At 37.8% G+C, this 10,656-nt stretch overlaps 2 protein-coding genes across 2 annotated transcripts; both read left to right on the forward strand.

The window, feature by feature from the left end:
- On the forward strand, positions 1-3,621 carry LOC139132848 (uncharacterized). The gene is made up of 2 exons (XM_070699166.1): positions 1-244; positions 363-3,621. Exon 2 carries the CDS (start codon positions 1,093-1,095, stop codon positions 2,263-2,265), a length of 1,173 nt encoding a protein of 390 aa, XP_070555267.1. The 5' UTR covers positions 1-244; positions 363-1,092; the 3' UTR covers positions 2,266-3,621.
- Positions 3,622-4,143: 522 nt separating this feature from the next.
- LOC139132849 (uncharacterized) lies at positions 4,144-8,079 on the forward strand. Its single transcript, XM_070699167.1, has 5 exons — positions 4,144-4,388; positions 4,735-5,755; positions 6,449-6,599; positions 6,942-7,083; positions 7,588-8,079. The coding sequence occupies exons 2-5, from the start codon at positions 4,761-4,763 to the stop codon at positions 7,695-7,697; spliced, it is 1,398 nt and encodes a 465-aa protein (XP_070555268.1). The 5' UTR covers positions 4,144-4,388; positions 4,735-4,760; the 3' UTR covers positions 7,698-8,079.
- Positions 8,080-10,656: the final 2,577 nt, after the last annotated feature.

Below are 10,656 nucleotides of genomic sequence, written 5' to 3' on the forward strand. Positions count from 1 at the left end.
TCCAAGACGTTTCAATAGTTGGCATTGTGAAAATCAATAAAATGGACGACCCGCTTCGAAAAAAGCTGGAATCCTTGTGGATTTCCAAATTAAAGACATTAACACCTGACGGCCTAAATATTCACAGCTAGCTACTCCCATTGTCTTTATTCAAATTCCAACACTAGCGCCCTCCCAGCCACACTATAAATACACATTCAAACATTCTCCCAATTGCCATTCAACATCTGAGCCATTCAAATAGGTAAGAAACAACTCCTGTATTTTCACCATACTGTCACCTAGTATTTTCTCCGACATGTAACTTTTGTACGTTAAATATCACTGTGACTTACTCCGTGTTGAAACTTTTTGATCTGTAGCACCTGAGGAAGTCCTACTTTTAAGACGAAACGTTGTGCTGTTATAATAAACTATTTGAACCAGAAGATTGGTACGTGTGTAATATCCTACAAACGAATTTATCATAACCACGCCACCGACAACACTGGGGACAACCTGAAAAACCACAGTCGAACATATATTCATCACCGGAAGTCCTTAATATCCTCTTTTCGGAACCAGTGTACATCTTCTGACATGAACAACGCACCACAAATAGTGAATCACCTTAAAAGATCAACACAGAGGCTGATATCGTTCAGATCTCATGTAAGGTATTTACGAGTCTACAAGGTGAGAAAAACTACCCCTAAAGGCTTGCGTATCAACGTGAAACCTAATATACCTCTAACATCCGCAAGATTTCACGAGAAATGGAATGATATTGTACACAAAACATCCACCGCTCTACAGAACATCCTCATAAAAGAATGCAGGTATCTTGCGACCCAACATCAGAAAATCGTCAACTCCAACTTGTTGAAATTGAAGGAACAGTGTTCTCCTGACTCTTTATCAGTCATCTCCGAAGAACTCGAACAATGAGAGAAAGATATTACACGACAGATCATCCAGACTAAACAACATAAACTCCATCGAGATGGTATCAACGCCCGCATTTCTGACTACCAAATCAGTCAACACATTCATAAACAGCTATTTAGCCAACCACCGGAAAAGAAACCGAATGAAAACAGTAAGACTGAAAAAATGAACTCCGATAACACACAAATGAACTCAGAAAATTCACAAACGAACTCCTCCACTGTCATCAACTTATCAGATGTTCCGCTCACTGAAGCCGAGGTAAGTCTCCTAGAAAGGGGCCTCACATTTTGTCCCACCCCATTGAAAGTAAATAAAATTCAACTCGACACAGATGCGAGCTCCTTTTACAGGCGCCTTCGTTTAGCGGAATTTTTCCATGATGATGATGACACCTCGCAACTTACTAATGAAAACCCATTCCGCAAAAAAAGTTGCTTTTCACCACAGATAAATCGTGACCCCTTTCTGGAGACTTACATCGCCCTAGTCACGGAAGACATCAAAAAACACAAATGCACCAATTATAGCAAAGACAACCTCAAACCACATGAACGGCAAGCTTTAACGAATCTGAGAAAAAGAAACGATATCGTCATCAAACCGGCCGACAAGGGGTCATCAATTGTTATTATGAATAAAAGCCACTACGTCTCAGAAGCAGAGAAAATTCTCAATAATCCAAAGCATTACAAGCAGCTCCGTTCAGACCCAACTAATAGAATAAACAAAATCATTAGAGTAGCAATCGAGGAAGAATATAAAGAAGGCAACATATGCAAAGATACTAGGGATTATCTTATATGTACGAATCAAAATCCAGGAAAGTTCTATATGCTGCCAAAAATACACAAACCAGACATCCCATTTAGGCCTATGGTTTCTACGATTAATCATCCCACTCAAAAAATTTCTGAATATGTTGACCATTATCTACAACCATTAGTTTCCACTCCACCCTCATACATTAAAGACACAACCCACTTCCTTCAACGTATTCAAAACCTTGGGCAAGTACCTAAAGGAAGTATTCTCGCCACCTTTGACGTCACTTCGCTCTACACCAACATTCCCATAGATGAGGGTATTGCAGCATGCCAAAAAGTACTGGACAAACGCACAGAACAGGTTCCACCCACAAAAACAATAATCAGGTTCCTCAAACTCATTCTCCACAACAACAATTTCACTTTTAATAACTCACACTTTCTACAGGTGTTCGGCACAGCGATGGGCCAAAAGATGGCCCCTTGCTATGCTAATATTTCATGGGCGAATTGGAACTTCAGATCTTACAAAAAGCGCCACAAACACCACTTGATTGGGCCAGATTCATAGATGACATCAATTCCATCTGGGCACATGATAAATCCATAGTCAATGCATTCCATCAATTCATCAACACTATACACCCCACCATAAAATTTACCATGACACTCTCACAAACTTCCGTCCTTTTCTTGATATCTCGCAACACTTGGATAAAGAGGGGAACATCGAAACAGATTTATACAAAAAACCAACAGACACGAATCAACATTTGGCATTTACGTCATCACACCCTAGGCACACAAAACTAGGCATACCTTATGGATTAGCCATCTGCATATGTAGAATATGCTCCAGGCATGACTGGAGGGACACCCGCTTAAAGGAATTGACAACATCATTAATCAAGCGGGGATACCCAGAAAGCTTGGTTATAGACCAAATAAATCGGGCCAAAATCAATTCCGAGAAACACCCTCCTACAATACAAAATAAAACCACACCAAACACGTATTCCTTTTGTAGTTACATTTAACCCTCGGCACCCAAACATCAAACAGATCGTTCAAACTCACTTCAATATATTACAAAAATCACCCAGTTACGTTGTAAAAGTGCCATCGCTGAAACTCCGATCATAGCATACCGCCGTAGTAGAAACCTGCGAGATCTATTAGTTCACAGTGAACTACAACAGTCCGATGCACCAGCAGGTTTCTACAAATGTGGCTCAACCAGGGGCTGCAACATCTGTAAACACTCGACAAATGCCACCAGTTTCCATAGCCACTCAAATAATACAGTTCACACTATTACACAAAACATCACATGCAAGTCTAAAAACATAATATATCTTATAACCTGTAATAAATGCAAAAAACAGTACGTAGGAGAGACCAAAACAGAATTTCGATTAAGATTCAATAACCATCTGTCCACCATCCGTCGTAACTCAAACATGCCAGTAGCGCTCCATTTCAATTCAGATCAACACACAATCCAAGACGTTTCAATAGTTGGCATTGTGAAAATCAATAAAATGGACGACCCGCTTCGAAAAAAGCTGGAATCCTTGTGGATTTCCAAATTAAAGACATTAACACCTGACGGCCTAAATATTCACAGCTAGCTACTCCCATTGTCTTTATTCAAATTCCAACACTAGCGCCCTCCAGCCACACTATAAATACACATTCAAACATTCTCCCAATTGCCATTCAACATCTGAGCCATTCAAATAGGTAAGAAACAACTCCTGTATTTTCACCATACTGTCACCTAGTATTTTCTCCGACATGTAACTTTTGTACGTTAAATATCACTGTGACTTACTCCGTGTTGAAACTTTTTGATCTGTAGCACCTGAGGAAGTCCTACTTTTAGGACGAAACGTTGTGCTGTTATAATAAACTATTTGAACCAGAAGATTGGTACGTGTGTAATATCCTACAAACGAATTTATCATAACCACGCCACCGACAACACTGAGGACAACCTGAAAAACCACAGTCGAACATATATATATATATATATATATATATATATATATATATATATATATATATATATATATATATATATATATATATATATATATATATATATATATATATATATATATATATGTATGTATGTATATATGTATATGTATGTATATCAAAAAGAGGAGAAAGCGACAAAATTAAATACAGGTTTGTCGGCGATGTAATTACGCAACATACACTCATTCAAATTAACACAATCCTTGCTTAGCAACGACATCGCGGCTGTTGCATAATCTACATGTGTAAATTAACGTCGAGAGACATTGATGTTTTCCACAATGTGTAATGAAACCATGTGTGAATCGATCCCGACGTGGATTCTGTTTTGTACTGTAGACACAACTATGTGCCAGCTGTGACCTGGGATTATGACGTGTGTGAGGGTGGTTTTTTTCAGTTCTCTATTGGTTTATGCATATGGCTATAGAGGTCAGCACTTTGTACAATGACAACCTATATATCCTAAAATTTGTCGAAAAATACTGACCTTGCTGCTTAAGTATGAGTCGAACGAAGATTCTATCTATATCGTCGCCATAAACATTTCTATGAAAACGCTATTCAGCGAACGCTGAGATTTGTCTCTGACTGTGTAGACCGATCATTAGTGTATCATGTATTTATGATTCTACTGGATTGATAACTCAGGTAAGCGAAAGCTTTATTTTATTTTACCTAACACAAGTGAAATGCCAACAGAATTTAACGCACGTATCAGGGTCGGCTACAATCCGGTTCAAACTAAAATCGCTTTTAATTTGTTTGAGACGATATTGGTGTACCGTACCGGCTTTTGTACCTGGTATTAATAATTATACGATAGCCACGTCAAATCCATGCTGATTATTGTACACGCTTCGAATGGAGATTGACGTATTGCATTTTCATTATCAAAATAGTTTACACGGAAGAATATTAATTATTATGTACGAAGAGTCGCGACGATGAGGAAATTAAAATTATACGACAATGCTTCCTCTTGAAATATTTGTAGGTTTTGTACCAAACCATTTAGTGACGATGAGATCGAATCGACGACCAAACTGGATGTCACGAAGAATGGTGCTTGGCGCCCCGAGATCTGTTGTTCAACTGCCGAGAATTCGACGAAACTGGTTTTGCTTCCTGTTTGGCGGACTCTTCATGTGGACTGCTCTAACATATTTGTGTCTTTCGAAAGTGTTGCCGTCCGTACCGATGATGTTTTCGGATGATAAGGGAACTCATTTGCATGGGCGGTCAGCCGGTGATTCGTCGAACCCGTCTGAAAATATTCCTATTGATATGTTCGCCCCTTTAAATATGGTAAACAATGAACCTCCGAAAGGGATGAAAGCCAGTAACACATATATTTTCCCTATTCTCCTTGGCAACCAAGGATTAAACAATCAGCTCATCGGATTCAAAATGTCAGTTGTTTTAGCCATGTATACGAACAGGACTTTAGTTTTAGCGCCATTTTTCGACGAGCAGAAACACTCGCTGCGCGTGCGCAACATCAACGAAGTGGTCGATCTGGAACATTTGAGAGAATTGCTCCCAACAGTTCCAATGGAAGAGTTTAAAAAACAGTGCAATGGAAAATTTGAAGTTCTCTTCAGCGGAATCAACATGTCCAACGCATTGACATCTGAACAATACAACGGCTATTTGAAATCTGTAAACACTAAAGTTAGATTGAGCAAAAATCTGACTGGGATTGAGGTTGGAGACTTCCAAAAAGAGCCTGGAATTTTAACAGAGTTACCTGGAAATCTTCCAGATGGACAACACTCGTTAAAGACTTTTAAAACAAAGGGTTTATTTGAGTCAGACTCTAACTGTGCTGGCGTTGTTTACCCATATGGACTGATGGTACGCTTTTACTATTATGATTATGTACCTGTCTTTGCACAGTACCTCAGACGCCCTCCAGAAATTAGGCAGATGGCAGATTCCTTCATATGGGAAGTGATAAATTCCAGAAATTTTCTAGGGATCCATTGGCGATTTGATGATGCTTGGAAAGTCACATGGTAAGAAACGAATTGAGTCAAGGCTTACTCTATGTCTCTTTTTTCTATTGTTTTCTTTTTTGCTGAGTTTCCACTGCTATATATGCTACTTCCTTCATTCGCTTGTCGAATTAACCATTCGTTCATAAGATTTCATGTATCATGTTAGGATCGGAACAGGAAAGCATTGAAGGATGTTAAACGACAGGTACGTTGGAACAATATTACTGCCTGACAGCCGGAGTGTTTGACATGTGGCAAATTTGTACAGTTATTAATATTAATTCTATGGCTAACACTCGGCCGACATGTTACAAAAACTGAGCGATCGGCATAAATTGCTCGATGAAACTGTTAACTATACGAGTTGTGTTATATACATAAACGTATAAAAAGAAACGTTCACTTTTCCTCGAGAAATCAAAATCGAAAATATTAATCACCATGTTTGAATTTCGCACATGGCGACGGCATCCTTTTATGATTACATTCATATTGTCATATTGTGTATGAAACAGCTGTTGAAAATGGCGCCATCAAGCTTCAATTTAAAAAGACAAGATTGGGAACATTGCTTATTTTTTGTCCGAATCCAATCTAGAGATTCATTTTTGCACAATCTAATTGCCCCTACTTGGATGTTAGGTGAGAACAACCCCCCGGGGAGAAATCCAGTGTTTTAAATACTTGATAAATTTGTACCGTGTATTACAGGTGTAAAACTGGAGTGCAAGATCAAAAGGTGAAAGAGAACTGCAATGTCCTTCTTATGTCGGATGAAAAGTCAATGGTGGCACGCATTGTTAGCATTATGAAAGAAAATTCCATATCATCAGCCTATCTGTCCAGTCCGCCAGCCGCACAGGTATTTAGTTCCTGATATTTACAAACGCAGGTGATCGACTATTGTAAATACAGCATAGCCTCGTTCTGAAGTATATTATCTTTCACATTACATTATAGCATATATTTTTTTGAGGAAGATTTCATCTAGTATAGTTTTGATCATTTTAAATTCAGCCTTTCCCGTCTTACTGATGTCTTTGAAGGTTGAAAACAGCGCACAACTTTGATACTCGTTATCAAATCGATAAGCTATCCTTAAAAAATATCCCGAAAGCGTGTATGAATATACTGTAGTAGAAGAGAGAAAATTCCAAATAAGGTGATAAATATCGTCTTATTCTGTCGAAAACCTTCTTTACAGGACAAATTTATCATTGAACTGAAGAAAGAAGTTCCAAATGTTTACAATCGTTATGATCTTCTTGGAATATCGATACTGGGACTTGACTTTGATCTTGATGATAATTTCCGTCTATCATTACTTGAACAGGAGATATGCGCAAGTGAGTAATCTGTATTGTAACTTTGTGATCATGATCTTTGACCTTGGTCTTACACTGTTGAGGGACAGCTGTATTTCGATCCTTCATCTGTCTCGAATTTCCGAATTCATATCAGCCCGTTCTCCATTCCGTGTCACTTTGCAGTACTACTCTGTTCAAATTTTGTCAACTATTCTCTCAAGACATGCGTTTGTGTTCGGTCACACACGATCTGATATACAATCATGAATATCTATCGTTGACTTTTTTATTCGTTATCTGTTAGTGTAAGATATTTCTACCTTCATATACTTTTATTGTCGACATTTCAGTATTCTGTATTTTATAGTAGAACCATTATGATATGTTTTAAGTTTGAATGAATGAGTGGATGAACGTTGATGGATGATGTGGCTTGAATGGGATGACGAAAGATTGCATGGATATAGCTTTGTGTATGGATGGCATTGGTAGATGGATCCCTATTTTGTAAACGACTTAATTTGCTTTTCATTTTCACTGCAGAATCGGCGCTTTTTATAGGCAGTCGTATGTCAGCATGGACAGATATAGTCGCCGAAGACAGAAACTACAAGAATCGTCTCTACATGCCAGATATATTCAAAACCACGTGATGAAGAGATCGCTTATGTTAGGGTTACTAAGCGATACATTTGCAGCTATCAAATCCGATAATTCTATTTCACTCAATATAAGTACATCATAAAGATTATGAAGCTATCGTTCCCAAATTTCCATGTAATTGTTACAAGTAATAAGTTACAGTTTGCTGAGTTTGTCAATGAATTTAACTGATTGCGCATTCCATGCTATCCATCGGATGTCTGTTGCTTCTGGGCACGTTTTAGAGTTTTTGAAATTTAAACCTGTTCAAGAATCATGCACTAGTGTCAAAGATACCAACTGCAGCTGATAAATATTGCCGTTTTGTCAATCGACAGCGTTATCCGTAGTATACTTGCACACGTATAGCGTTACTGTTAGAAACTGCCCGGTTTGAATAATTTTGTTAAAAAATATTGACAATACCGGAAATTCCACATCAGGTGAATTCTGACGACTGCAGCCCTTTCCTTCAAATCAAAAAGGGATTAATTTTTAAAAGGCAAAAACCGCGTATGGTGACAATCGCGTGTCTATTATGGACCGATAGATTCTTTGACTGGCGGACGACCATGGAGTATACAAGGATGACAATGCTGTTATTCGTTGTAAATTAACAATCTTATTACCTTGATAGCATGTATGCAAAGTTCATAGCAGGTGCAAACTATTTCTGACTTGGAACAAATTCAGATTGAGTGTGCTAATTTTTTGCCTTCACGATTACGAGTGCTTTAAAATAGGACCCGTCTTTTGGTAGCAGTTTCTGTTATTCAGTATATCCCCATGTGTAAGTGAAATGAAATCAACTCCTACATGAAAGTGATAATTCTCACTTTACACTTTTTACCATGTTATTTTGTCCCTTTAAGCTTTGATATCATTGCAATGTAAAGTCAAGTGCATTTATTGTTCATTATTTTAATTAAATCAAAGCCGTTACAACATTTACAGTGATGTGCTCACGGTGTGGTTCATCTTAGTTCACTGGTTTGTGCTTGACAGGTCACTGTCCTGTTCTCGTTCACCGATCGAAGACACAGTCTGAGACCCATCCTCGTTCACCGATCAAAGGCAGAGTCTAAGACCCATCCTCGTCCGCTGATCAGCACTGTTTGAGATCCACCCCCTCCATGTACCTTTGTGAAAGGTGAGGTACCTACGTGTGGTACCATGATGATATGGCATTGTGACAAAGAAACGATTGGACTTGTTCTGTCTTTCAGACCCCACAAGCTGTAACTCTTGAAATTTGCTGACTTCAAAATATCTTCCTATTCTCTCCTGGTTTTCTCTGAATTCTACCCTCTGAAAGGATATGGGCTTTTACTGCATTAGGAAACCATTCCTTTGTGAAACATTTGACAAGTAAATTCAAATTTTAACCGTCATTTTGATTGGTAATATTACAAAGGAAACATAACATACAATGTCACAGTTGAAAACATTCACCCCTATGCATTACGTTGGACTACTGTGTGAAGTTTATGTGAAGATTTCAGTGCACACTAGCGACGGTTTTTTTCTTATCCGCATGGGGCTTTGATTTAACGTTTGAGCAAATACTTAATGTGTAATCTTTATTTTGTTCAAAGTTGCATATACAGTCACAACGTGTAGTTAATGATGAGTGCATACACACACCTAAATTCGTACATTCTCACAAACTTATTTTAGCTTGCTCAAAGATACAGCTAGTTGGGCTTTAAGTTGGAAGTATCGATGTTTGCTCAATTTGTATAATTATAAAAGTCAAGAGTACCAAACAACAGAGCCCATAATAAAAAATGGAGAATTTACAGTACTAATATCCACCAAGACCCTAGCACAACAGACATACACAATAATGATGTATGATCACTACTTTATTGATTTCTGTAATGTCTTTTTTTTCTCAGATTTAATGAGACATGTATTTGAAAATTTTTGATAACTCCAATAAAAACGTTAAAAAAAAAAAACAAAAAAAAAACAAAAAAAAAAAAAAAAAAAAAACAACAACAACAACAGAGAACGAAACTTCAATACTGTACAACATGCTCTTGTCTGGTTAATATAACTTATATGAGAGGGCGTCCAGGGCATTTTGCCTTGGTTACTGAACGAGATGACATGTTACTTTGCTGGTCGTTGGACGGACAGGACATAACAACCCTTTTAGATGAAGAGCTTTTACTGCAATTCATGTCACAATACACAACCAGCCGTGCCGATTAGAATGCAAAATTTAGTTTCTTTATAGACTTCTTGAGATCATTGTTTGATTGTCAAAATAAGTAAGGCTGTGTATGTTGTGAGATTACACTTTTTAACGATTTGTTTCCGAGAACGTGAATACCAACATACTTGTATGGATGTAATCAAAGTCCATGTGAAGTTTGATGCACATCTCATAAAATGCACCAGCTTATTTTTTGTTTACGAGTCAACGATTTCAAAAGAAAAAATTACATCAAAGTGAAAGTTTGTCCAATCTTTGCCGAAAAACCCACGTAGGTGAATCTGAAATAAGCAAATCGAGGAATGTTTTATGTTTCTTAAATATTCCGATCTATGTCTTGCGCAAAAGCTTGGCGGAGCTACTCAATTACAAGTATAAGGATATGGTTTGCATAGATGCATGCTTAAAATGAAATCGCTGTGGACTTTACGTGTCAAATGGCGCTAATACCTTTGCAGGTGTTACGGTTTTGTGTGTTTATCGTTTCCTGATCAAGTGTGTGTATGGTTTTAGTAATGATTTATGGTTGTCAAGTCAACATGTCCGTTGTGGCCTGTTATCGGCTCATTTGATGTTACTAAGTCTCAAATTTCAGCTAATGCAATTTTAGTGTTCGTTGTCATGGAAGGCGATACCTGTTGTACTACTTCTTTAGAATATATTCCGTACATCTCTTTTGAAAAGGTTGATATTGCTCCTGTGCCATGTATACTGCTTGGCTATGTATGTATGTATGTATGTATGTATGT

Source organism: Ptychodera flava, chromosome 5 (assembly GCF_041260155.1).
Source record: "Ptychodera flava strain L36383 chromosome 5, AS_Pfla_20210202, whole genome shotgun sequence".
Taxonomy (NCBI): Eukaryota; Metazoa; Hemichordata; class Enteropneusta; family Ptychoderidae; genus Ptychodera; species Ptychodera flava.

Coding starts and splice junctions, on each gene's coding strand:
- LOC139132848 (XM_070699166.1), top strand. CDS start 1,093: ATGAACTCCGATAACACACAAATGAACTCAGAAAATTCACAAACGAAC.
- LOC139132849 (XM_070699167.1), top strand. CDS start 4,761: ATGAGATCGAATCGACGACCAAACTGGATGTCACGAAGAATGGTGCTT. Junction 5,756..6,448: donor GATGCTTGGAAAGTCACATG/GTAAGAAACGAA, acceptor CGTGTATTACAG/GTGTAAAACTGGAGTGCAAG. Junction 7,084..7,587: donor TGAACAGGAGATATGCGCAA/GTGAGTAATCTG, acceptor TTTTCACTGCAG/AATCGGCGCTTTTTATAGGC.